We start from the raw sequence: 27,942 nt of genomic DNA, 5'->3' as shown, positions 1-27,942 counted from the left end.
GAACTATTATGACTGATTGTCTTCTTGAAATAAAAACAAAGTCTAGAGTGTCTGCAGAATGTGTGTACAGACAAATCTGTGTCATCATCACGTACGTATGGACAAATAATCATCTGTGTCGCTCGCTGTTTTTGCTTAATTTAGCTCCAGGCTTGTGTGATTTAGCTTCCCTTTAGTGGAAGCGCCGCAAGCTACGCTAGCAGCTAACTGTGGCTATGTTAAAACAGCATGTGTGCGAAACTAAACAATGGCAACAAGCGAAATCCGGTGTAGCAGGAGAAGCTAATGTTCCTGGATCTGCATACGACAGAAGGCGTGTCCCCACAAACTACTCCCAGGGAAATATTAAAGTCATCGTGCAGAAACAGCGACACACACACATACACACACGTTTGCGTTTGGTGAGGAGACACTTGCATGAGGACGGAGACAAAAAACAGAGACATTTCACAAGAACGTCAATTTAAAAATAAGGAGATCATACTTAAAAAAAAGTGCAGCAGTGGTCCGGGTAGGACGGGAATGACACAGACCAGAAAACAGGGCTAAACCCTCCAAATTAAATCAACACACGCAAATACGGAGGCCGAGTCCTGAAACGAGGACGAGAAATTCATTCAATCAATGATCATCGACAAAGAAATTCAGCAAAAAGGATGACGAAGAAGAATCACAGAACATTTTCCGGCCTAAACGAACCGAGACTTTTTCGAGTCTCGGCGGAAGCGCGAGCAGAAATAAGCATTTCCTTTACAACGGAACCACTTTGAATATTCTGTAAAGTCGTAAAACGGGATCATTCCAAGCGAGCATCATAAATGTCTGAACGTTAGCATTAGCAGCTAAAGCTAAACCAACGATGCACCTTCCTCACTGAAGAACACAGGAATGTGTGTGTGTGTGTGTGTGTGTAAACACTAAGGTTCTCAAGAAAGCTTGTGAACTCACAAAACACAAAGTGTGTGATTTCACAGAGTTAAAATGTTAAATCACAGTAAGTGGGCGATTAGCTGAACATTAGTGTCGCCCGTCTTTCGGCACCTGGAGTCATGTTTAGCGGTACTTTAAAGCGGTGCTCTGCTTTTAAATGAAGACATTTACAGGTTTAACAACGGCTTGAACTGTACTCTAATTATAGGTTAGTTTAAAGAATCATCTTTAGAGTTCTATCTTTTCATCTTTACTTTTACACAGAGCCGCTTTAGGACCGATTAAGTCGTGGCACGCCTGATTTTTATTGCCAAACGTCTCCCTCGAGGACATAGCAACAGGAAGACCGCCGCGCTGATAAATATTTAGGAGGCATTCCTGGTTACTGTCCAGTCATTACAGCGCTCCTCTCTAATGAAGCACACGATTCCAGCGGTGAGTTTGTTGCGGTGTGTACAGAAGAAGACAGTACGGGCTGTTGTCAGTCCCTCACCAAGGTAAAAAGACAAAACAAGACATGCTTACAGACAAGATGAAGGAAGTCTGGGCCACGAGGAAGAACAAGGTGACTCCGAAACTTCTTCATATTTACTTGATTTCTCTTTTGACTACAGCCAACTCGTCATATTGAACATAAAACATACTTTCACTTGAAAAAGAAAAGAAAACAAACAATATTACTGCAAATTAAATTGTTAAGAATGCATTTGTCTCAAAGCTACAGAAATATTTGTTTTATTATTATTATTATTAATCTGCTACCTTTGAATTAAAAATAGTTAACATATAGTTTCAGATATATTTTAGAAGTAAAAATATATATATGATGAAGCTGGACGACTTCCTCAGACCTGAGGGGACTGCTGCTGTCCGGTAAACAGGCAGGGACCGGCTCACCGGCGGCTCACTGCTGCCATCTATCAGCCGCAGGTGAAACTACATCTGCACTTTACTTCCCCTCCAGCATGTTCTCCAAGTGGGACAGCTGATGCGGAATATCTGAGGTCTGATTCCAGATACAGATTCAGACGCAGTCATATTTACATATGACTCAGCGTATTTACACGTTTCCATGCGTAACGACCTTCCTGGGAAACAGAGAAAGGCCTGACTCACGAGTAGAGCAACAAACCGGAGCCACAACGCACGACCGCGAAGCATTCCCTGTGCAGCCGTGTTTCTCTTGGCAACGCAGCGGCTATTCTTAAAGTAAAGTTCGCTTTCGACTCGGGCCAGGCGGCTTATCTAGCATGAAGGCCTAACCTTTCCAAACGCCGGTCTGACCGCCGACCAACAGGCCGCCGAGGCGACGCGGTCCTGCTTCTGCTCGGTCAACAGACGGGACGCATGAGAAAATGTGAGCTCAGAGATTATGCTGCTAGAGAACCGAGCCAAAACCACCAAAGTCCTGATTCTGCACGGAAAACAAATGGAAAACACGCAAACCACATACGTGTAACCGAGACAGGAAGCACGCGACAACACGGTGCGAGGCATGACGCAAACAGCGCGTTACCGAGGCCCGATCGGACAGGAATAGAACAAACACCAATCAGAGGCAGAATCTGAGCTTTTGTCTTCAAAAGCCTTAAAACCAAGGAAACCAAAAGCTGCGCCACGCATGCATGTCCTCCCCTCCCCAAGCTTCTCCCTCCTCGGCCCCTCCCTCCTCGGTTATTCCCATCATGCCATCCTGTTCCAATTTGAAAACCGTAGAGAACACACAACACCCCTCCTGTTGCGCTTGCCGACCTTTGATACTGCAGCTGGTCGCCTGTCTGGCCCCCCAGCGTCCCTCCACTGGGTTCTCAGTGATGAGTCTCTGCAAAGGAAACCAGCCCCCCCACACCCAGACGTCCCACATCAGACCGGCTCGCCGGAGACGTCGGATGAACGAACCAGCCTCAGAAGGGATTCCCTGAAAAACGGCGGCGGCGAGGTGGAGAAACGGGAGATGGCGAGCTGCCGTTGCGGCGGAGCAGACTGGAAACCAGTGCCGCCAGTAAGCCAGCGGCTCGTCTCCGGCAGGTTTACTGGTGGACGCAGGTAAACACAGCACAGACTGTGCAGGTGTGTGTGTGTGTGTGTGTGTGTGTGTGTGTGTGTGTGTGTGTGTGTGTGGCCTCGAGATGATCCTCCGCGTGGGAGGTTGGAGCAGAGTCGCGGCCGCATCAGGAGGGGGCGGGGCGCTGCTGAAGGATCTCCCGGGATCATCCAGGAAACTCCGAGACAAAAGGGACATTGAGGCACCGGCTAACCCTCCGGAGGAAGACGCTCCCGCCCCTTCAGCTTCAGCATCCTCTGCGTCATCTTTTAACGCGCCCCACGGCTGTTGGAGCTTCCCAGCAGCCGTTGGGATTGACCGGAACACAGACGCCGGTCCGTAGCCAGAGCGTTAAAGGCGCCACGTTTGAGTCGCCTACCTTAAATCCCTGCTTTTCCTGCAGCCGCCAGAGGATCAAAGTCTAAAAGCTACGAGTCTGCAGGCTGGAGGAACGCAGCAAACGTCCACCGGAGGCGCTGCAGGCGTGTTTGTGGGTCGCCCTACCTTGACGTGACTCTGGGCGCCCAGGTTGTAGATTTCTGACGGCTTGACCTCGTTGATGATCTTCACCAGACACGTGCTGTCTGTGAGATCGCCGTAGTGCAGCTTCATGTCTGACGGAGAAGGAAACGGACACGACCAATCAGGACGCAGGAAACATGAAACCGTTCGTGTTCCCGTCCCGAGGCGACCTATCAGAAGTGTGTCGGCTTACACCTTTAGCGTTAGCACGAGTCAACGATGACTACGTAGCAGCATCAAAGCATCAAAGCACACGGAGACAAACGGACGCTTCCTGTGTAACATTCGATTCTGATTGGCCCAAGAGAAACATGTGACTTTGAGCCGTTTACAGAAGCAAATATTATTCTACAGGATAAGCATTAACACAAGTCTGCTGTCAGGTTTGTGGTGGCAGATTTACAGACCGAAGGAATGTCAAAGTAAATAGATTAACGTTCTGCAAACTGCCAAAATAAACAGCGTCCCGTTGCCGTGGTTACAACATAGATCTAGAGCTAAAAATGTGACGGTTTAGCGCAGCACAACAAACAGACGTCGACCGGAGACTCACTGCCTTCGGTGTGCGTCTGCCGGTTCTGGTACAGGTGCTCGATGCGGCCCGTGTTGAAGGAGCTGGAGCGACGCAAGACGCCGTGAACCTGCGACAAACAAGTCATTTCAAACACTCGATTCATCACTTTAGCGCCGCGCCCACGCTAGGCTAACTCTAGGAGGCCGTAGTTCACGCTAACGGCCTCCGGGGGCGGTCCGGCGTCTTGTGCAGCAGATCCGTGTTTTTATTTCTGCTGTTCTGGGATCTGTTCTCCGTGTTCTGAGGGGAATGCGTGAGGAAGCTCTGTTGCAGTCAGATAACAGAACCCCATCCACGGGGGGGGGTCCGTCAGCGGGACCGCACTGTGTCCCGACCTCACTTCCTTTATTCACTGTGCACTTCCTGCCCCGGCCTGGATCTGGTCCGCGTTGCCTCTGCTATCTCAGAAAGCTGACCGGGCAGGGCCGGCGCCGAGGTACGAGCTCGAGCGCGCCGCCATGCATCTGACAGGAAATGACATCATCCGGCTACTGTCAGGAAAGCACAACGGGCGTGTGCGCGACTTGCACGCGCGCAGCTTTCGCGCGTGTGCGCCCGCAGAAGCCCCACGAAAGCTGCAGGCCGCCAGAAGCAGCCGGTTAACCTTTAACCTTTCACACGCTGCTGCTGCTGAAAACACCTGCAGCAGGTGAACGTTTGTATGCCGGTGTAATAACAAGCATTTCCCTGTTAATGATCTGCCCCAGGGGTCAAAGGTGAGGGGTGAACAGCCCTAGAGGCAACACAAAAGGGGCGTGCCGGGAGGCGGCCTGCGCACAAAGCCAGGCGCTCCCACACACGGCTCATCACAGGAATGTCGCTCCGTGCGTCTGCACACACACGCGCACACACACACACACACACACACGCACACACACACACACACACACACAGGATTGGTCGCTCACCTCGTAGCCTTTGGCGAGCAGGAACTCCGCCAGGTAGGAACCGTCCTGAAAAAGACAGGAGACGCTCTGATCAAGGTGAATCAGGGATTTAAAGCAATGGCGTGAGAACACCGGCACCTCTGAAACACCACCAGTGTGTGCGTGTGTGTGTGTGTGTGTGCGTGCGTGTATGCACGTGTGTGTGTGTGTGTGTGTGAGGGACCTTGTCAATAAGGTCTTGTTCCCCCCCGTCTTTTTTCCCTGCTCAGACTTTCCGACCGCACATTCTGGAACGCTCTGGAACATTCTGAACTAGTCATGGCATTCATCCCTCAATCCCCCTCACGCACGCACACGCACACGCACACGCACACGCACGCACGCACGCACGCACACACACACAGCAGGTATGCCAGGACCGTGCGTCGTTTTCCATAGCTGGGGGGGTAGCAGGTTTTTGGGGACACCCGCCAGCCTGCATTGAGCACCAGGCAGGAATGTGTTCGAGGCGACTCGGGAGGCTGTACAGGTGGGGTCGGTTCGCCATGGAGCCCCCGCCCACACTGACCAGCTAAGGTGCGGCGGCACAGGTGCTTTACCCCGCTGGTACTGGCAGATTTACGGCCACTGGGGGGCAGAAGAAAACAAGGTGACACACAAACGCCCGGCCTGTTTCTGCTGAATGCAGGGGGCAGGGGGCAGGTGACGGCCCCCCGCCCGTCCGCGCCGCGTTCAAGGCTCCGGCTGGCGTCGTGTTTTCCTGCCCCGGCGCCAGGGTCAAAGCGTTCCACGCCAGACCGGCACGGAAACCAAGAGGCTCCTCTGAGGCGGTACTAGCCCACAAACCCTGGCCTCACCTCGCCGCCACGGGGCGCACACGCACTCACACACACACACACACACACCCCGTCAGGTCGATGTCACACGGCGCGGATATTAGAGGAGTGGCTTCCGTGTGAAGATGCTGCGTTCAGGTGCAGCTCGTAAAAACTCAAATATACAAAAAGACATTTCCAGCGAATCCAAGACGGTCTTTGAATATTCCGCAGCTTAAGATGGAGACGATTAAAATACTCAAATCCATCTCTTCCTGTCTGACCTACGAATAGCCAGCCTTCAGGCGGGGGGGGGGGGGGGGCGGGCGGGTCCATCAGCAGCCATAACGAGCAGCAGAGGACACACGTGCACGGATTCTTAGCCTTATGATTATTATTGCTGGCGCTGCCTCAGAGCCTGCTGTCAGTGGAAGGAATGCGGCCCGAACATCAAACGGTTGGGGGGGTCATATCGCTGTGAAGTCGTGTTATCCCAACAGGAGGCGCTGGAGTTCGAAGCCAAGCTAAAGTTTGACCGTGGAGCCTGTGCTCTTCATAGCCTCGCGTCGTAGAGCAGCCCCGGCAGCAAGGCGGTCTCCCATGACCGGCGCCTCAACCCCCGATGCAGCACGAAGACGGGGCAGCGGCTACCCGGGCGTGACCCCCGCCACGCCGGAGACGGTCCGTCCAGATGCCTGTCTGCTGGCCCGCTGCACGGGCCCTCGGGGTCGCAGCCACGGCCGACAGAACCAAAATGAACCAACGCCGTTTTGCTGCGACGCAGGAAGAGCAGCGGCGCCGCCGCAGACTCATAACGTCTTCTGTCACCTCAGAGAGCTGAAGATTCCTGAACTTTATGTTCTTTTCCTGCACTTTATTTGCTGCGATGGTTTAAATCAGCGGCCCGGTATTGATTATTAGCATCTAAAAGGTGCTTTATTTTGAAAAACAACCGGATTTTCGCCTGTGAATTTCCATGCTTTACGTGATACGTTCCTAAAAACAGACGTGAACAGCGAAAATTAAATGAGAAAACACAAACATCTTTGGAGAGCTTCTTTCCTAATGGGAAAGTCCAACCGAGGAGGAAGGAGAGGAGGAGGAAGGAGGGGAGGAGGAAGGAGAGGAGCCAACGACCTCCAAGAAGATAAAACCTCTTTTAACAGGCAAACCAGGAGTCAGACTTAAGGTTTAACTTCAGCAGCTGATTCGCTCCGCCATGAAACCTACACACACACGCACGCGCGCGCACACACACACACACACACACACACACACACACGCGGAAGTAACTGAATCCTTTGTTAAAGCTCGAGCATCCGGAATATCCAGAAAACCCACCTGCTCGTTTACCATCAAAATAAAAGCGGTCTCAAGTCTCAACCCGAATGTTCTGAAGCCTTCAGAAACAAATCGATCGCCCGTAAATCAATTCTGTATTCAGATCGATTCTCAGTCTGTCCTCCTCCCTCCTGTTGGTTTGTCCCAACTATTATAACTGACCGACATCCGGCCTGAGAAACAAAGGCCGTGGAGCTCTGGAACCTTCCGTCTGCTCCGATTCGCTGAATCTCATCCTCTCTTCTGACTGGATGAACAGGAGAGAGGACACGCGTCCCTTAATCCCCTGAGACAGAACACCGTGCCGTCGTCCACGGAGCCCCTTCCAGGTGGAAGGACCATCCAGACTTCCTTCGTCAAGGATTATTCCGACAATGAAGACAAATTCTGCGGCTTCACGGTGAAAGTCTGCAAACCCGGAAGACAGGTGGGACTCAAGCAACGTATGGGGAGCGTCACGGAGCACTGCTGCCTCTCTACCTGCAGAACAGGCCAATCAGGCGTTAATAAGCACGTAGAAATAAAAAAACATTCCTTTAGATGAGATAAACTCTAATATATTGCCTTGTATATGAGGCAATGAAATGGACATCCGGTTCTGTGCCTCCTGGTCCATAAAACCTGGGACACTTTGTCCCCGGATTGGACACACCTTCGGAAAGGCCACCTGTCTGGCTGGTTCGGCGTCGCTCAGCTCCTGCTCGTCATTTATTCTCGATAAACAAACGTTTCTCTTGTCCTATTGACAATGACAGCTTCCGGCGCTGCTTCAGTTTAGTGGGTTTATTGGATTGACGCATTTTAAACAGAAGCAGTGGCAAAATAAATAAAATAAAAAAGACTGGATGCGTCGTTTTCACGCAACGGGAGGCTTGAAAGTGACGGACCGGGATTTGCGCACCGGATACAGGCGTAAAACCACCACCGGCGTTTATGAACGAGCGACCCGGGAGGTGTCGCTTTGCGCTACTGCGCGTTACCTGTCCGGTAATGCCGGTGACTATGGCCACTTTCCTCTTCATCTTCGGTTCTCCATTCACCGCGAGGGGAACGTCAGCAGTCTCGGGGTTGTTGGCCATGTTTATCCGGCTGGAGGTTTCCCGTCTTAGGCCAAAGCGCCGGAGAGAACCGGCGATGTGTTCACGCTGTGATTATCAACGAGCGTCCTCAGCATCCGTGAGACAAACACGTCACTGCGGCTTTAACGCGTAACCCGGAAGCGCCGGTAAGATCAGCCAATAAGAGAAGAGAATGCACGAGCAGCAGAGGAGACGTCAGTCAAGAAGGTAGGGCCCGTATGAGGACAGAAGGCTGTTGCTGACAGCGCCACCAACAGGGCAGGAGGAAACACTACGTTGATTTTTCCTGTTTCCTGTTACCAATTATTTTAAATATATATATGCTATAAGACACATGCATTCCTTGACACATTAAAAGTCTTTATTAGAAGAAAAAAAACTTCTGTCAAGTGATGTTTGAAATAGAATGAGTCTCAGTGAGACAAGGTCCAAAAGTCAACTAATTCAATCTCATAATCCTGTAACCATAGTTCACCAAGATTTAAGCATGATCCGTGAATTATTCCCAAAATATTCCTTCTCATTTTCTGATTTTCTAGAGGAAATTCAAGAGCAGAATCTGTGTTGGACCGGGTGCCTTTAAAACCGATGAGCCACTCAGGCAAAATGAACCAGATTGTCAGGACAGAACTTGATACTTGGACCCTGACAGAGGAATTTATCTCACGCCGCTCGAGGCCCCGTCTTAACGGGAGCGGACAGCCACTAAGGCGCCCCTAATCTTTTTATTATGCTTGTATATTTGAGTCTTTATCACCACATCTGCTCCAGCTGAGAGGGCCGGTCGGGCCGTGAAAGGCCTCTCTCACTGCACAGCAGGACGGGAGGTGTGATTTCAGTCCAGTCCACTGAAAACATCTTTAGGTGTCTGGGACCCTGAGAAGCGTTCATCCACCCGGCCCGATCAAAAGAGAACAACCCCGCTGCTCCAGCTCTGTTTGCTCGGCAGGCGTCTCGCTGTGCAGAAACCTTCGTCCTTCACACGTGTTCGTGTTCGTGTTCGTGGGAACCGGTGATGAAAGGTCGGATGAAAGGTCAGTGTGATCAGCCCGGTTGTCCTCCTTATTGTTCTTCAGCAAACGCCCACGTTGATGTCACCCTGGAGTCTGGACTTTCACCCACACTTCCAAAGAGTGTGAGAGAGCCGAGAGCTACAATGCCCTGGCATGATTCCACCACTAGGTGGCGATGTTGTATATTTATTCTAACGTGGGGTCAAAATGGCAAACTTCAACTTTCCTGAAGTATTTAAGGAACGATGTGATTTGGAAAGTGTTGGAGAAGCAGCTTGTGTGACACTCAAGGTTTGGAAATGTGCGACTGATTTTTGTGCGAGGAAAAATGACTGAAATAAAAAAAAATATTCAGAGAGAAATCATCAAACAGACCAAACGATCCACCCTGATGAAAATCCATAGAGATTAGTGAGAAACATATCAATCGTTAATAAGGATGCATGTATTTAAAGTTTGGATTATTTTAGTGCCATAATAAGAAACACTACTTGCGCTTTATTTATTCATTTATTTATATTCTACATACATTTGTCTCATCATTTCACAGGAAAACTTTAAACAAAATAGTAATTTCAAATAAACATTTATTTAAAACTCACAAAGCTTTTTCGAGATCCGACCGAAGCAGCCAAAGGACGGATTAAAATCCGGCCTTCCGTCTCCCGGATTGAACAGACTGGGCTGTCCATCTCCACTGGTGAAGTCCTGTTTGTCTCCCCAACCCAAGCTTTGCACTTCAAGTGCCGTAAATACACGAACAGAAGAATCAAACACCAATCAATCATAGGTAGTATTCTGTTGTCCGTTACGCCTTCATGGAAGGTGAGAGGGCTACTCCAAACTGCAGAGGCAAAGGCTAACTGCTAGCATGACCACATGCGGAGGGAAGTCCAGTCCAAGGTGCACCAATCAGGAGCGGCGAAGGAAGCGCAGAGAAAGGCGTCGCTGAGACGTTCTCACGTTCCGGGGGGAATGAGAGCGTCGCTAAATCAAACGGGTTAACGCGATGTGACTTCAACCAAAGCAAGGATAACTTTTAGTTTATAAGACTCGTAAATCAAAAAGAAAGAAACATCTGTTCGTAAATAGCAGCAGCCATTCTATAGTTGATCTAAAGTTGTTTGCTAAATCTTGAGGAAATAGTCCGAACCGTGCAAAGCATGCAACGAAGCGCTCAGGCATCGCCGCGTCCGAGCGACGCCCCACTCCGTTAGCGTCTCGGCGGCTTTACGGTCCTGGAGCCATTCCAGGCGTGATTCCGTCACCTCGGGACCCGGAGCTCGAGGCTCCTCGCCGGCCCGGTGGGACGTCCTGTTCCCTTCAAACAGAGGCCGGCGCCGCCGAGGCAGCCGTGAGTAAAAGTCTTCCCAACACCGTTCAGGTCCGAACTACGAGCTGTGGGACTAAGCTAGCACGAGGAGGCGAAGCAGAGGAGTCGTCCAGTAGCCATACGGGTACAGCAGCGTTGGTCCAGGGTTCGGCTCCAGGGCCCCGCAGGCTGGGGGCCACACAGGGTTTCTGGAGGGAGTTCAGGTTCAGGCTGAAGGAGGTCTGATGATGGAGAGACGGTGCTTCAGCTCTTACCCGTCTAGCTTCCCGGAGAAGGCGCTTGTGTGGAGTGGAACTTGTTTTTCTGCCAAAGAGAGGATCAGCTGGATTAGTGCCTCCGATCAGACGATCAAAGCGCTTTCACACCTTCATTAGAACCGGTCAGGCCTTTATTGATGATGGTCATGAGCTGGGGGTGGAGTAACACTCAGGGGACAAGTTCAGATGTAAATTTAAGATCAAATAATTCACCATTTCTGCTGAAATGTAAATCATAAATATGCAAGGAAAATTTAAGATTAAAATTATAACTATTCCCTGGAATTAAAGCTCTAAATTTATGAGGAGAAAGCATGCACAAATATTCCGACATTTAATTCAAGATTATGCGAGGAAATAATTAAAATGTTCTGAAATGAAATAGTAAATTTCAGATAAAAATGTATTATTATTTGAAATTTAAATGCTGAAACCGCAAGAGAAAACAAAATATTCTGAGATCAAAGGAAGGAATTTAAATATTTTGAGAGATTTAAGTGCAAAATGTATATGAGGAAAAAAACACACAAATATTCTGGGATTAAAGTCAAGAATGTGGGGGAAAAATTAATTAAAATTAAGACAAAAAAAGGGTTTTAAAGTGACTGTAACGGAGCTTCACCTTCTGGCTGAGCCGGTAGTGCAGAGTCCGCTCCGACAGCCAGGGGTGCCGGAGCGACTCCGTGGCGCTCATCCTCCAGCTCTTGCTCTTCACCAGCAGGCGAGTGATGAAGTCCTTGGCTTCGTCGGAGACGTCCGTGAACTCCTCCTCCTCGAAGTTCCACTGGCAGGCCAGGATGTTGTTCAGCGTCTCGCTGTCCTCGTCCCCCAGAAACGGAGACAAGCCGCTGAGTCTGGACCGGGGGGGGGGGGGGGGGGTCAGGGACGCTTCGAGTCCTTCATCAAGCACGCCTGTTAGTCGTACTCCGACTTACAGCATGTACGTGATGACGCCGAGGCTCCACATGTCTGTGGGGAATGAGACGAACTCGTAGTTGATGACTTCAGGAGCTAAAAACTCCGGCGTCCCGAAGTTGACCTTCAACTTCTCCCTGGGTTTATACCTGAAACCAAAGAGACGGGTGAGTGGGTCCCGGGGGGGGGGGGCAAGGGACAACTCTGGGACGAGAGGACGGATCTCACCTCCTGGCCAGGCCGAAGTCGATGATTTTGATCTTGTTGGTGGCTCTGCTGACGCAAAGGATGTTCTCCGGCTGGAACGAGAAGCATCGGTGCGCTTAAGGAATGGGACGTCTGCGCCGCGGCGGGCTCACCTTCAGGTCCAGGTGCAGGATGTACATCTTGTGCATGTACTGCAGCCCCTCGCAGATCTGCCGTATGAACAGGACCGTGTCCAGCTCGGTCAGGTTGTGGTTCTCGTCGATGATGCGGTCGAACAGCTCGCCCCCCTCCACGCTGCAGCAGAGAGTTCACGCTTTACAGCAGCTCGTTCGCCGAGGGGGGGGGCGGGGGGCGGGGGGGGAGCGCTTACTATTCCATCACCAGGACGACGTCATGGCGCGACTCGAAGGCGGCGTACAGCTGGATGAGGTTGGCGTGGTTCAGCTGGTTCATCACCTGGATCTCGTTCCTCACCACCTCCTGGGGGGGGGGGGGGGGGGCAGAGACACGAGGAATTGGTTCCGGTTCCGGTTCTCTTTACCTCATTCCTCGTCTATCTGCACTTTTCACATGAGGGCACTCGGACAGGGCGACAGGCAGGATTTGGCAACCCAGGCACTTTGTCACAGGTGATCGCCGACGGCAACGTGAGTCACATGAGGATTTGTTGGGCTTTGGGCGGGCTCTGATCTTTTTCTCACTCCCCAGATGAGAATGTAAGCAGCGAGTTCTGCCCAGACACCGGAGCCGCCTCGCATCCCTTTCAGATGACCCGAAGCAAGGAGCGACACAATGAGGCTGACATAGTGCCCCCCCCCCCTGAGCGGCGTCTATTTTTAACATGCAATCCTTCCTGGGGGGGGGGTCTGTTTGTATTCAACCACCCCATCATCATCATCGTACCTTCTCTTTCTGGCTCCTGGCTTTGATGATTTTGGCAGCCAGGGTCAAACCTGTGGAGTTCTCCCTGCACTTGTGCACCTGCCCGAAACGCCCCCTGGTGGACGGAGAGCGAAGTGAGTCAAGCACAAACTACAATCTGGATCAATCATCCTTAGAATTTTTATTCTGCTGTTAGCCCTATATAATCCCAGTTTAAACCCAAATAATCCACATCATAATATGAATCTCAACGATTATTTTTTCTCCGTAGCCCGGCCTTTCCTTTCCTTTTTTCCGACCCGACAAAAATAAAACAATAAAAGCTTAGTTGTAATTATATCTGGGATCAATCGCTGATTAATTGCCTGATAATTAAGCGCTTTAGTGGCGCAGCTGCATCGTGTGTGAGCTCTGAGAAATGTGCTGCATGCTGGGAGGTAATCTCCCGTTGGACAGGCAGGGATTAGCGCTCGTCTATTACATCAGAGAGGCCCGCTGTCCCCAGCAAGGCTCGGAGACATCTGCCCTTCAAGGGGCAACAACAGGTCTGAGGACGTCCCTCTGTTATTGCGTGCTGGAGGACTCACCCCCCCAGGACCTCGTCCCTGTCGATGGCGTAGTAGGTGGAGACCTGATGGGGCTTGGGAGTCACGATGCGGTGGTCGAATGGCGCCGACGGTGGAGGGCTGGAGTCTGAAACCGAAAGAGAGGAGAAAAGGGGTAAAGAGGATGGGGGGGGCATCAAGAGGGACAAACTCGAAAGTGTCCATGAATTCAGTCTCACCGATGATAAACTCCTTGAGGGCAGACTCGCTCTCCTCCTCCTCCTCCTCCTCCTCCTCCCCCACCTTGCCCTCGCCGGGCTCGGAGGCCTTGGGCTCGCCCTCCCCCCCCAGCGCTCCGTCAGCGCCCCCCTCTCCTCGCTCGTGCACTCTGCTCTTCTTCAGGTCGTCCTTCGGCGGTCCTTCCTCTGCGACGTGATGTTTGCTGCAAGCGGCCGCGTCTCCGGCCTCCTCCGAGCTGCCCGTGAAAAAGGAACACGACAATGTTTTATTCCGTTTGATCTCCTCCTCCTTCCTCCTGAGGAGGAGGAGGAGTCGCTGGAAGGGTAGAAGTACCTCTCCGGTGGGAGGGGGGAGGTTTCCAGGGTTTCCGGTTTTGACGCCGCCGCTTCTTCTTCACGTTTTCTCCTCCCATCATCCTCCTGGTCTCCGTCTTCTGCTTCGTCCTCTGACTCCTCAAAGACACCCTCCCCCTCCTCCTCCTCCTCCCCCGCTCTCTGTTTGCCAGCCTCTGCTTTTCCGTGAGAATGTTCCGTGTTCTGCCTGTTGAGCTTCTCCACCTGACCCGGCAGCACCGGTCCGTTCAGAGGAGACGGCTCTGGAGCAAAGCAACCAGCGGGATGAGCATCAGTGTGAAGTAAGAGGACACGGGTCCGTTTAAACTTTGGAGCATTTATGTCCGGCTTGTTGGGCCTACCTGGCAGGTCCTGAGGTCTCCTCTTCTTCGGGCCCTTCGGGCCCTTCGGGCTCAGTTTGGTTTTATCCTTTTCATCCTTAGCCTGGATTCAGACAGAAGAAACAAGATCAAGCATCAAATAACGGATCCATCCAAAGACAGGAATCGTCCAAAGCCAGCGGATCAATTTAAGTCTCAAAGGGGAAACAAGCAGAAAAAAGAAAGTCAAAGTTCTATGTTTCATTCAGCAGGATTTTCCAGGCAGGAAGTTTGAATGAAACAACCTTTATTTAACGCCTCGCTGACGGCTTTAACCACAGACGATGCAGGCCGTGTTTAATCAGTCACCAACGCAGAACCGATGAGTGCTGGGGCGACGCCGTCCAGCTGAGATAAGACGACCCCCGCCCCCCCCCCCAGGCCTCCGACCACGCCATAAAGGAAAAGCACTTAACATTACAGAGAGCCACGCGCTACGGCTAACGATAGCTTCACAAGGTGTCCTAGCAGAGGTTTGAAGGAGCCGGTTCCTCTCGAGATGGGGAGCCTCACCTTCCTCCTCGACGTGCCTCCAGGCTGTTTGAACAGCAGCTCCAGCAGCCTGGAGCTCTTCACCACCTCCCCGATGAAGCTGATCACCTGCTGGGTGCCCTCCAGCAGCTTCTCCACCCCGTCCAGCCTGCGTCCCTGACTGTCCATCCTCTCGCCGGCCCTCTGCACGGCCCCCCGCATCTCCCTGCACAGCTCGGCCCCCGACCCGCGCCTGCCCCCGTGGCCGTCCCCGCGGATGGAGGCCAGGTCCCGACCCATGCCCCGGACGTCGTGGGACAGGCCGTCCAGCCGGGTCAGGACGGTCTGCTGCATGTGGAGCAGGCGCTCCATCTGGGAGCTGAGGGAGTCCATGCGGCTCTCCACGCAGCGCAGCGCGGCCTCCTGAGGGGAGGGGGCGCAGGCCGGGGGCTTGTCCGATCCGTTAAGAGACGGCTTCCTCCCCCCAGGCTTCTGGCCGTGGAGGGGGTTCCGATCGTACACCTTGGCTAAAGAGTTGACGAGGCTTGAACTCATGACTGACTGCGACATCCACGCAAAGAGCAGCTCGAGCTACAGCTTCCTGCTCGAGGGGAGCGAAAAGCTCATGACCAGCGGGAGGACGACGGCGGGCTGTCCTCCACAGTAAAGTGCAGCCCCCCCCCCCACAGACGGACGTCAGGGGCCGAGTGGCCAGTGATAAGAGCCCAGGGGTTAGGTGGGAGATGCTAGGGGGGGGGGGGGTCGCTATGTGACATTTGAGACCCTTCAGTCCTCCAGTCAGGTGTCAGAATCCCAGGAATCTGAGACTGAAACTTGACGCCGCAAAGAGAAAGACAAACAAATAAACGGCCTATAAAAAGAACAGAAGAAGACCGGGAGCCAAACTCTGGGGGGGGGGGGGGGCTAGGATTCACTGTGCTTTCAGTAATAGACATCAACTGCTTGGACTTCTGTTAAAGACAACGAGCATTGTGGGTATTCCTGAAGCTAAACGAGGTCAAAACTGAGCACGGTTTTGGAATATGCAGATTTTCCATCCGTTACTCCAAACAGGAAACACAAATGAAAGCGACACAGGAAGGTTCCCAGTAAGCAGGAAGTGACCTAAGAAGGACAAACATCTGAAGCCGCTGCTTGCTGGAGCGTCTCCAGTTGCTTTCTCCGACATCGCCGGAAACGGAACTTGAAAACACTCGTCGATAAAAATCTTTTTAGTTTCGTTTCAACATTTTGTAGAAGAGGAAGACGAGTAAAGACAATCTGACCGAGACTTCCTCGTCGTCCCTGCCTTTCATCCCGGAATGGCAAAACAGGAAACAGGTGCTGCCACCTGGACAGGAGAGGAGGACTGTGGGACTTCAAGACGACGGAGATCTTGGACACATTGACATTGACCTCGAACGTTTCCACGCCTCAGCGCTGCAGCGGCGCGGACAAGGCGACAAAGCGCCGGCGCCTCGATCCTGGCATGCATCTGTCAACACCGGAAAAACCTGACCTATCTCTGCCCCCCCCCCCCCAGTGTTCCCAGTACAGACAGCTCGTCAGCTGTCAGGTTTAACACTCGCCGGCTAAGGGCCGAGCGAAAGAGGACAGGCTGACTCTGCGGAGACGTTAGCTGGAGCGACGCGTCATCTCAGATTGGGCGAGTAGCACGACATGCTATCGCTATCCAGGGATTTAAAGGGACAGCCCGCCCAAAATGATCTGAGAAGGAGTGGAAACACACACCTAGGAAACGTCCAACGGTCCCGGGACAGTTTGACCTTCGACATTGAAGACCGAAGTGGTGATTGTGAGCATGACGGGGGGGGGGAGAGCTGTGCAAGGCCAGCCGCAGGTTTGATCTTTGCCCCCCCCCCACGGTTAAGGTTATGCGGTAGGACGAGCGCCAGCACGGTATAGAGGAATGAGCCGGATTGAGTTACTCAGCAGGAAGCCGGACGACGCAGAAACACTTATTCTCGTCCCGGTGTCCGGTAATCCAACACGAATGCAACCGGCGTTAGCCCGGCGCTACAATAATAGCCTCAGGCCGACAGTAGCTGGAGTCAGGAGGGCAAAGTAGTGAGATTACACTTTTACTCGGTGCTTTCTGACGCTCAGTTCACGCAGGTGACAGATTATTATGATAAACTTACGAGCATGTCGGCCTGAATGCTAGTTTCACGGCGTGTGAGCACGTCGCCGTGCTTTATAAAAACCAAACATTCTCCTCCCTTTAGACAGAAAACGTAATCCGCACGACCTCGTCTAAGGACCTCCCTCCACGTGTAACCGCGTCGGTCAACACATTCATCAGCAAGACAAACCAATCGCCGTTCTCCCAATCCTATCCAATCAGAACGCTCCGTCTCCCATCCTCGCTTTCACAGGACAGGAAACAGGAAACGGGAAACCACGAGGCAGAATCACAAATAAGCGATAACCTGGACGCACCTTCACCCCAAACCAGCAGCGGGTCCCGCTAATAGATCAGACATCAGCTGTCTGACCTCAGGCTGGGCCCCGGGCCAGCTACGGGGGGGCCCCCTGAACCACGGAGGGTTCCCCCCCCTCGAATGGCATCCCAGCCGGGACCAGAGACCTCGTCATCTCGTAGAACCCGTCGCGCCGCTCCGCAGCACATAAACTTAAAATCCTTCCTCCTCTTTTGAGCATTCGGTTCACGCGTGACGTAAGCAGGGGCGTGTCCCGGCGACTTAAGCACGCGTTCCATCGCCGAGTCATCGTGCGCTTCGTGTCCTTCCACCAACAACTTTCACGCCACCTCCTGTCTCTGGATCTTTTTTTGGAGGCCTCGGCGGTGGAGAGAAGCGGCGCCGTTTATCCGCCTTCAGCTGCAGCTGCTGCCGACAGCCTGCAATCCCAGCCCGGGACGCTAAAAACGCTCCTCCCAGGACCGGGAGGCGCGGCAGGACGTCTGCAAAGCGGGCGTAGACGTTAAACGCTGTGAAAAGCGAGTGCACACACACACACGCACACACACATAATCCATAAAAAAGCACCTTTACAGGCGGCGCTTTAACTGCCGAGGTTCTCCTGAGCAAGGCACTACCTCCCCTAAATCAAAGGAGGCAAGAAGAAAAAGATTACGCTGATCGTCGTCAGTTTCAAGCTAAATAAATAAAACCTACCATAAGCTCAAGTTTTTATTTTTTCTACTTCAATCATGAATTTGTCCCTTTTCGTTTGCTTTTTCTTTGACCTTTGACTTTGACCTTCTGGTCTGCAGAGTGTTGGTGTCTGAGTTCGCCACTAGAGGGCAGTCGAGGAGTTTGGGAGTAAGAGAATATGATGATGGTGGGGGGGGGGGTGTCACTCCCCAGCTCTGGTTACCTTGAACCAGGACCTACTAACCCCCCCCCCCCCACACACACACACACATGAATTCAGACCAGTTTCTACGGTGACGGATCATCGGCGGCACCACCCGAGGTCAAGGCCGTGACCTCATGGTGGCTTCAGGGACAGGTCCAGCTCCCCCCCCAGCTCTCCTGAAGCTAAGAACCTCCCACTGAGTACGCCCTCATCGACCCCCCCCCCCCCCCCCCCCCCCTGCAAACACTCCCAGGTGGATTTCTAACGCCGAGCACATCCAGGTGAAACCGTTCCCAGGGGGGGTCACGGACCTCATCCCGAGGCTGGGGCTACCTCCACCCCACCCCCCCATTAACCGCCCCCCCACCGTGAAATCAGTGTCATAATAGTACGCGCTCCTCGTACTTCTGTTACGCGCCCCGCTCAGCGTGTCGACCGGGCTCTCGTGCGTTTCAGTCGGTGTCTGTCAGCCGCCCCCCCCCCCCCCCCCCCACCGCGCTGTAATGAGTTACGCTAACGGCTGAAAGTGGACACCGACCGGGGGGTGAGCCGAGGCGAAAACAGCACATTCCTCCGGAGCCCCGATTCCAGAGGGACACAGGATGAGACGGGGAGCCGGGAGGGACAAAAACGTTCCCAACGCACCAAACGGGACGGCGTTAAGGCCTCGTGTGCGCGTGACGCGCGACGCGCAGAACGCAAGCGTCTGTCGGCTGGTTGAAGGTTCCAGAAACCTCCAGAGACCTCCAGAAACCGTCTCCGTAGAGGCCCAGTCATCCACGGGGAGATGACGTCATCAGCCGGCGTCCAAAGAACGACGTTCACGACCGTCGGGTTACCTGCGCGTCTGCAGACGATGAGCGCCTCCCTCTCCTCTTAACGGGGAATAACTTCCGCCACCGTCTCCATAGCAACGTGGCCACCAGGCACGCGCCCCCCAGGATCCAAATATCCTGATCCCTCAGGAGGTTCTCCATGATGGGCCCAGCCTCTCCGATCCCAGGCGGAGCGCGGCAGACCTCCACCGGTGGACTCGGAGCAGCCGAGGGGGGGTCTGCGCAGGGTCACCTGTCCACCCAGCCGACCATTCACCCTCCACCATGCGTCCCTCCCCGGGACCTAAAAGGAGACAGCGCGCTGTCCCTGAGACAAGCAGGTGACAGGTGGTCCAGGGTGTCCTTACTGGACGCAGCATCGGATTCCTGCTGCCCCCCCCCCCCCCCCGCGGTATCCGTTAACCTCGGACGCAGCACTTCACGCACGCCTTCAGGTTCCTAAATACTTCTGCGCGTCGCAAACGGACACAATAGATGGGCCAGAGTTTAGTCACGTGTCACACGTGCGCGCCCGCTGCGCCAACAAGACAGGTAGCGGGGCAGGAGCGGATCCGTGAGTTCGGTTCCGTGAGTTCGGTTCCGTGAGTTCGGTTCGGGTGCTTGTAGAGCAGAAGTTCACCTTCTCACGGTTTCGGCCTCCTCTGATGTTCTGTTTGATCTTATTAAATAACGTGAAACTTGCTTTATTCTTTATTTTGACTATCTTTTTACGGATTATATATTATAAAGTGTCTATTTTACATTCCTGTTCATTTTCGGAGTTTTTTCCCACTTATTATATTCGTGTGTTTTTTTTTTTGCATCAAGATACAAGATATATTTAAACTTGTCAATAAAGACATTTCTGATTCTGATCGATAATAAATAACGCGTGCGTTCACGGTTTAGCACGATATCTATACATTCATTTCCTGTGTGTGTGCGTGTGCGTGCGTGCGCGTGTTCGGGAGGGACAGACTGACCATATACCAGCCAGCAGCGCCCTCTAGTGGACCGGCTGAGCATCATTCCACCTGTCTGGTGACGTGGGGCCTGCCGACAGGTGCAGGAACTGGCAGGCTTTGCTGTCCTGGCAGCTGATTGGCTGTCTCCAGCAGGTGACGCAGCAGAGTCACAAAGACAGCGTCGTCTCGCTCTAATCATGAATCCCGGCTTCATGGTGGACACGGAGAGCCGAGCCCTGCGGCTCAATCAGTATTGATGAATTGATTTCTAATCTGACCGAGGGACCCGTGTTGTTGTTGTTGGATTATGCGGTGATAATCTAATCTCTAATCCATGTCTGTCTGGGGGAGGACGATTACCTGTGCTTCCTGTTGCTTTTCTCCCTTCAGCGCCTCCTGTTTCAGCTCCCAGAAGCTGCGCATGGTCTCCACCTTTTCCAGGTGGCGGTAGAAAGCCAGTCGGCCCAGACGGAGACTGTTGCTACGGTTACGGATGGCCTTCAGGCCCTCCATCTTCTCCACGATGGGGGACATGGGTATCGGTGGCGGTACGGCAGGGGGGGGTTTTCTCCTCTTCTCGATGGGCTCGTTACACAGAATCTCCTTTCCTGACCTGAAATCACAAGCAGCTCTCTGTGAACAAAAATATAAAGCAAGTCTGCAGAATGTTCATTTCAATCTTTAGTGACTGGAAATGTATCTTTATAAAAGTCAGATATTTGAACCATCACCTTGTTCTCCATTTAAAAAAAAAACATTTCTAAATTTTCTTTTCTTGTAAACTGTCTCATTTCTTATAAAAAAAAAAAAACTATTGCAGCCATTTGGATGTTTTATTTCTTTATTGCAGTTAATGATAAAATTGTTCAAACAAAAGTTGTAAATCTGTATCAGCATTTTTTTAGGAAATTAGAGGACCTAAAAATCAAGCTCCACCCCTTCCCTAAAGATCCAGCCGATTGATTTGCAGCATCGCCTTCCCTTTAGACTGCAGTAACTAATTGCATCCCACATGAGGGATGCGGTCGGAGATCCAGCCTGAAGGCCCGGGGCGGATCACCGGGGGGATTTATACCTCCGCCTTTCCCTGACAATCGTCTGCAGGCCGGCCTGGACCTCGGGCAGGGGCAGTTCTTCAGCACCGGGGGCTTTCAGGGTTGGGTTTCAGCTCCAGGGCTAGAGCCGTGGGAGCGCCGGGACGCACCTGTCGCTGTTTAGGCTCTTTCACACGCTGTGATTTATGGACTGTTGTTTTTACTGCTATTTACACAGATCCTTTGTTTATGTTCACTTGCTTTATTTTCAGTGCATGCTGGTACAGGCCGGGGGGGGGGGGGGGGTCAAAGGCCGCGCCATCGTGACACCACCGGTGAAAAAACGGTAGGAGGCGGGAGCTGCTGTCGCCAGGGAGACAGGAATTACAGACGCATCGATCACTTTCCATTGTGGTCGCTTTGACTCATCGCAGTTGTCGCTCTAACCGCCGTGACGTCAGAGCGTTGTGTTTGGAATGCAGCCGTGTCGTCGCTGGACTTGCGTGTCAGCGATGGCGGTCCAGGCGGTTCTGTAGTTTGCGGTTGTTTGTTTTGCTGGCGGCCCTCGGTAATCCCTTCTATAAAACAGCGAGGGGTTCCTATCCAGCCGCTCCATCGTAATCCTTCCATGTAACTGAGACGAGGAACTGCGTGCGTCTCATGCCTCTTAAAGTAGCAACGAATCGTAAAGACCCCCGAGGTCTGTCTGCTGGGATGATTAAAGAGCAAGGGAGAATGAAGAGGGCAGATTTACATCCTCCATGCCTCCATTACAACCACAAATGTGCCTCAAGAGCAAAGCGACGAGAGCCAACTGGTAATAATAATAATAAGAGAAAGAAACTGTTGCATAGACCCGACACAGGAAGTTCACGAGCCTCGCTGGACACCAGCAGCAGCAGCAATTCTGCAGAACGGCGAATATGAGGGTCAAATATCACTTGCAATAAAATCAATATTTTAAGAACCCAAGTTGCCGTAATCAAAGTCACGATCCAAACTGTTCAATACTTCTGATTGCTTGATTTAGTCTTGTTAGTTAAATGTTGGACATATAAATGTGTTTATCATCAGAATATTAGATTTGCAGATGCATTCAGATACAGAATGGTAAGGGGTTGAGACTAGTTCCCTGTGGAACGCCACAGGTGAAATTCAAAACCTCCCATTCATTTTTGGAATTGCATTTCTGTTCACAACCTTCTCTCAAACCTTTGACATCCTAGAATGTATTTATACCGTTTGGTTCAAAGTATATGAACATTAATGTTTATCGGAGGGGGGTCACCATTGTAGGGTGGTTGTGCGTAGAATTATTTCTGGGACTGTGATCAAAGTCCAAACACGTCCACGGGTTTATTCTAAGAGGCTAATTGTGCAAAGTACAAGCTGGGAACAATGGCGTGTTAAAAACGGAGGCACTATGAAGGATGGTAGCAGCAGGTGACAACGCAACAGCCCGCTGTAAATCTATTTTATGTCTTGTAAAGGACTCAAAATGGTACTGGGGGGTAATAAAAAAGTATTACAGTGACACGCTGGAACTAATGGGGCCCAGGAGGGCGCTCGTTGTGACCTAGTTTGTCTCTTTGTCACGGTAACGCCGAAACAAAGCTTCTAATTGTGCTACACCCTTACGAATAAAAACGATTAGGTTCGGAAAACACCTTGGATGCAAACGTCCATGTTCTGGACCGTCTACCTTTGTAAATAAGGTCAGATTGGGGAGTCGCTCTGATTTGATTGTTACTGACATGGATGGGAAGTTGAGACTTGAGATACTTGATGCTCAGGGAATGAAACCAACATCAATCACTCCGTCCATCTATTTTCTTTCGCCTATCGTTGGTCAGGTGACGGCGGTGACTGATGAAGAAGAGGAGTCCCAACATGTTCCAGTTCCTCCAGGGGAACTCCTCAGAGCGTAAGTCAAAGAATATGAAGCCACGCAGCACAAAAGCTGTTCTCAAATATTTCCTGTTGTACTTTACTGGTGCATTTAGCATGTTAGCATCAAGTTTACAAAACGCATGATGGCTGCTGTGTGCCTTCGCTCCACGCAAACTGTAAGGTAAGCTTCTCTTTGAGTTGTTTAGTTCTCAGTTTTCTCTTTAATCATTTGTGACGTTCACAAAAACATTTTGCCCTCGACCATATATGGAGTGTTAACCATTTATTTTTATCCCTACGGCAGTGGGTCTTGTAGTCCTCGTCTAGTCTGACCCGGGTGTGGAATAACAAGCCTGTTGGAGCATCGCTCAGTGGCGTCCCTGGAGATCATCTCAGCTTCTGCTTTGTGTCTCAGCCGCGGGTTCGAGTGACTGTCAGATAACGTGAAGTGGCCAGAGGAGACAGCGAGTCGGCGGCGTGTCGTGTGTATGTGCGGGGAAAGAGCAAAAATGGTGAAATAGGGGCCTAAAAGTAGGACAGAGGGTCCAGTCCCAGAGCTGGACGGGAGGGAGGACGGTCTTCACCCTGTAAACCACAGGAATGTGAAGGATGTCCATCTCAGGACGCGACCATCCAAACCAAATGTGTGTTCAACTCACCCAAAGGAACGATGAAACTCAAAGTGTGTATTTAAACGTCATTAAATACACACAACACACGTCTCAGCGTGGATCTGCAAATTCCCTGCGGTAAAAGACGAACCGACTGGACCACCCCCCCCCCCCCCCCAAAAAAAACACATTCTGGACATATTTTCCAACCCACGCTCCTTCATTAGCGAGGACAGTCGCGTAACAGAAAACCGCTTTTAGAATTAATAGGCATAAACTTAGACGTGCTGACTGGCTGACACGATCCTATGGAGAAGCTAAACTGGACGTTTCCATCCTGCCAACTCCGCGCAGCCTCAAAGCCAAGACCGAACTCGGGGTGTCCGATGCAGATGGCTGGACCAGGATGTCCTGATAACGAGCTGTGGAAACGCTGACGCTCTGCTGTGAGTGGTTTAACCCATCCAGTGCTGAAAGGTACAAACAGGAAGGACAGCAGCGTTCAACCTCTGCAGGTCAACGCAGACCCTGGAACGCTTCATTCCAGTCCAGCGGACTCGGTTCTGCTCCGCTTTGCACCTAACAGGCATCGACCCCGCGGCCCACGATCCCCAACATGATCTCTTTACAGCTCTGATACTCAGGTGAGGTGATTGTGTTGATTCCAGCTCGCGAGGAAACGTTTAGTTTGTGTTGCTTCTGCCCTCAAATCAAACACATTTTATCCCAATGAGAGGAAAACCCGTCGGAAAGCATTAAACGTTAAATAGACCAGAGTGCCACGGATACCGCCGGAAAAGAGGTGCTAGAATAAAAAAAAACATGGCCGCTGTGCAAGTCTAAGATTGTTTTGCAATTCAAAGAAATCTATTCACACAATAGAGGCTCCAGTCTGCAGCAGGGCCGAAGACAAAGCCCTGAGGACTCACCCTTGGTAGGCGGGCACATTAGCAATCACCAAAACTTTCTTTTCCTTCCCTCCCATGTCTCTAACGGGTCTGATGGAGACCGTCCCTCCAGGATTCCTTCCTTCTGCTCCCCAAACGGTCCGGGCGGCGAGGAAGAGCCGATTCGGCGTGACTGGCAGAGGGACGGCTCAATGAGAACGCTCCGGCTGCCGGTGACTCTCTGTAGCTGGAGCTGCAGACGCCCGGGGGGGTAAGCGCTAAAGGAAGGGGATGGGGAGGTGAGAGGGAGGGGTCTGCTCTGGACCCAGGGACCACAAGAGTGTAGGAAGCATTCCAGGGAATGTGGCGTGTTATAATGGAACGAGGGGTATGTCAGAGAGCCATGAGTCTCTGCTGGAGGAGAGGGGGGAGGACCGGGACAGTGTGGGGGGGAGGCAGGGGGCCCGACGGGGCAAAGATAGAGAGTCATATTTAAAGAATACCCTCGTTATCCTTGGCTTTTTGTTCACGACGGATGATTTGTGCCGCCTGACAGCTGCGGAGCATCGACACCTTCTGACCGGAGCAGCAAAGCGCCCAACAGACACGCCTAGCGGTGTCACGACAACCCGAGCAAACACGCCCGACATCCGTTCTACTTTTAGATCAAAGTCTTCGCCAGCTCTCGGGGGAACCGTTTGGCTCATTACCAGCCAGGCACCCCCCCGAGTTCACCGGCTAGTCGCTAACTCTTTCTGCTGTCGATGCGCATGCAGCAATCAGAGCTAGCATAAAGAGAAACGCGGCCTGCTGTGTCTGAAGCTACAGTCAAAGTGGACGAAAATAATGGAGCTGCTCGCAGGAAAACCGAAAAGCAAGATGCTAACAAGCTGCAGAAATGATGCTAATGCGCCGCTAACCTGCTTCTAAATTAGGAATAAACTTTATCGAGTTCACAGGCCAGTCTGGAGACATTTAGATTCAATCTGCAGAGGGATTTGAGCTAACGCTAGCTAGCACCTCTCCCGGGATTATCTCGTTAAAGTCATGGGTTGTTGTCCTGACCCTCCCATTAGCGAGCCCACCCTCACGGGTCCTGACACTGAACCCCCCCCCCCCCCCCCCCCCCCGCCTCCCCCCTCTGTGCTAATTGGTTGCACTCACGTCTGTTGCTGCAGGGCTTAGCAGTGCTTTGCATCAGCGCTGGACAGTCGTCCCGGGACAAATGTTTGTGTTTCTATGTTTAGCTCGCACTCGATTAGGTTATCAGCGGTCAATGGCGATGTTTACCCCAGGAAGGATGCTAACGCACAGCTCCGTCACGCCCCGCCTGTTCGAAGGCTTCCTGCTATCAACAATAAATATTCGCTTACTTTAAAAAAAAAAGTAAGCGAACGATAACGGCGTTAAGGGCTGACCCAACCGACGCCGCCTGTCACTCCTCCCACGGCCGCCCTTCAACCTGGCCTTTCAAAAACCAACATGTCTGCGCAGATCACCCGACATCTGTTAGCTTCCGGGAAGCAAAATGCTACGGCGGAATGTCAGCAAGTAAAGAAAGTAATGGAAACCTGACCTCTGGCCCGTGCTGCGTTTACTGCGAGGTATTCTCAGCTGCTCGGATCCTGGTTGCGGCAGAGTTTTAAAGACGTATCATGTCGCATTCTTTTTATTCTCAGGAAGCGCCGGCGTCGCAGTCGCGTTAAACGTTAGTGAAGACGCAGCCTCCGGAGGCCGGGACGCTCGACACTGGTTTCCAGTGACCTGGTCGGGGAGGCCGAACCCGTGTCGATCCCTGCATATTTAGGTTATCGTGTAATCTTTAGATGCATTTGTGTTTCTTTGGTCAAGCAGCGGTGCAGAGACGCCGCTCCAGAATCGCTACCAGATACTTTACACCTGATTTGATTGCATCTAAGTGCAGCCTTGAATCCGAGTTCAAGCTCCTGCACGTTCGGCTGTCGTTGAGCGTTCCTCATGCCTGAAGGGCGAAGGTCAAGCGAGTTGAGCCGCCACACCCGCTGCTTCGCTTTCTCGTAAATGAGTCAGAAGGACAACGATGAAGGGTCCTGTCCTCTGCCGACCCAGCAGCATCGCATGTTGGACATATCGGACTGCCCTGCCGCCGCCGGCTGAATTTAAAATCCGAGATTAGAACGGGTTATCGCTGTCGAACTGATTCGGTGTGAGCCCGCACGCTTCTGGTTTCTTAGGCTGTCTTTTTAGCGCCTCTCAATGCTTTTACTGTCATTTGGGTGCAGAAAGAAGTTGTGACCAAATATGATTGACATTTTTTTTAAGGTTTAAGATTTTCAAACCACACTAACTATTTAATTTGCGTTTTTTTTTTATATCAATGTCATATTTTCACTTCAAACATTGCTGTAAGTAAAATATGAGAAAGTGTGTGTGTGTGTGTGTGTGTGTGTGGGGGGGGGGGGCTGCTCTCCTGGGATGATATAAGGCGGGTTTGTAACGGGGAGCGCCAGAGTCCAAGGGTTGCCAGATTTGTGCTGTAATCAACCTTTTCACGGCCTGTGCGCGGAGCTGCGTGGGATCAAAGCTTCCATTGTCACCAGCGGGTGACTCGACGCGCGGTCACGCGTCCCACGCACGCGCCGCGGCCACCGCCTGTTTGTCTTCCGTGTAAATGAGCAGCGCACTTCTGGATTTCGCCACCGGACCCGGAGTTCGAGGACTTTTCCGGACTTCTGCCCGTTTTCTCGTGTTGCTTTCTCTCGTTCACGCGTCGCTCGTGTGCGGGACGAGCCAGTTCCAGAGAGTGCGTGAGGAAGACCGGGTAATGTCGCAGTTCACGCGCACAGCACACCGTGGAGATGTGTGCAGGTTTATCTCAGCGCCTTGAACGCACCTTATGCGGCTTGCTGTGTTGCGTTAAAGGAACGTAGTAATATTTAGCTTTCTTTAATGTGTGGCGCATTTTGTGCGCAAATACAGATTATTCCAATTTGAAGATTTTCCCTTCAGTTATTTTATTTTAAGGAATCTTGCGTTAATTTTATTTTATATGGGGGATAGCGAGCAAATAAAATGTTTGCTTCCGATTATCCTTCATTTTCGATCCAAATCTCTACTCAGAGTTATGAAAGGTCAGTCCTCCTTTTCCCTGAGCGTCTTTGTGGGTTCACTTTGCATTAGAAGTCGTCCGTGTGATCTCGCAGCATCGATGACGCAGTTATTGAGCAGCCCCTTCTCTCTGCAGGACGCCATGGCCGCCGTCAGCAGCTCGAACACGGCTTTCGCTCTGGAGCTCCTCCGAACTCTGGGTCAACAGAACCGCGGGAACGTCTTTGTCTCCCCCCTGAGCATCAGCTCAGCCATGGCTATGGTTTACCTGGGAGCTAAAGGAAACACTGCCGCCCAGATGGCACAGGTAAGCCCACCGTGACCCGGTGTGCGTGCAGGCCACACTGAAAGGTGTGTCTTCAGTGAACTTTGAACCCTGTAGTGCTTCCTTGGAAGCGGAAGGTTCATGAAACCCGTGTGTGACGGGTTGAGCTTCGTGCTTTACTTCATTTGACGAATCGCTTCAGAGCTGTCGGCTGTAGTTCCTGGTTAAAGTCGCACCAACAGAACAAACCGGGGAACAAAGGCCGCGCCGCAGCCGTGG

At 52.0% G+C, this 27,942-nt stretch overlaps 3 protein-coding genes across 4 annotated transcripts in view; 1 reads left to right on the top strand and 2 right to left on the bottom strand.

Annotated features, from left to right (window-relative positions):
* The window catches only part of gmds (GDP-mannose 4,6-dehydratase), a 62,425-nt gene extending 54,128 nt beyond the window's left edge, over positions 1–8,297 (bottom strand). For both annotated transcript variants that reach the window (XR_011105637.1, XM_068743261.1), the window contains exons 1-4: positions 8,094–8,297; positions 4,979–5,023; positions 4,050–4,137; positions 3,479–3,588 (exon numbers count right to left, since the gene is read on the bottom strand). Coding sequence is in view for 1 of the 2 variants with exons in the window: in XM_068743261.1 (XP_068599362.1) it covers positions 3,479–3,588; positions 4,050–4,137; positions 4,979–5,023; positions 8,094–8,192 (342 nt within the window). In the remaining variant the exon portion in view is untranslated. The remainder of the gene's footprint in view (positions 1–3,478; positions 3,589–4,049; positions 4,138–4,978; positions 5,024–8,093) is intronic.
* Positions 8,298–9,704: 1,407 nt separating this feature from the next.
* mylk4b (myosin light chain kinase family, member 4b) lies at positions 9,705–15,322 on the bottom strand. The gene is made up of 12 exons (XM_068743603.1): positions 14,810–15,322; positions 14,279–14,360; positions 13,918–14,179; positions 13,584–13,819; positions 13,387–13,492; positions 12,821–12,914; positions 12,288–12,397; positions 12,070–12,211; positions 11,939–12,009; positions 11,731–11,859; positions 11,418–11,649; positions 9,705–10,841 (listed from the first exon to the last, which is right to left on the bottom strand). Exons 1-12 carry the CDS (start codon positions 15,320–15,322, stop codon positions 10,797–10,799), a joined length of 2,022 nt encoding a protein of 673 aa, XP_068599704.1. The 3' UTR covers positions 9,705–10,796.
* An 11,661-nt stretch (positions 15,323–26,983) lies between these two features.
* LOC137899565 (leukocyte elastase inhibitor-like) overlaps positions 26,984–27,942 on the top strand; it is a 2,636-nt gene continuing 1,677 nt past the window's right edge. Inside the window, exons 1-2 of the mRNA XM_068743602.1 lie at positions 26,984–27,111; positions 27,535–27,705. Coding sequence (XP_068599703.1) covers positions 27,541–27,705 — 165 coding nt within the window. The 5' untranslated portion in view covers positions 26,984–27,111; positions 27,535–27,540. The remainder of the gene's footprint in view (positions 27,112–27,534; positions 27,706–27,942) is intronic.

The sequence above is a fragment of the Brachionichthys hirsutus genome, chromosome 9 (genome assembly GCF_040956055.1).
Source record: "Brachionichthys hirsutus isolate HB-005 chromosome 9, CSIRO-AGI_Bhir_v1, whole genome shotgun sequence".
NCBI classification, from domain to species: Eukaryota; Metazoa; Chordata; class Actinopteri; order Lophiiformes; family Brachionichthyidae; genus Brachionichthys; species Brachionichthys hirsutus.
Note: the sequence above shows the minus strand (reverse complement) of the source record. Positions and strands in the feature narration are given on the sequence as shown.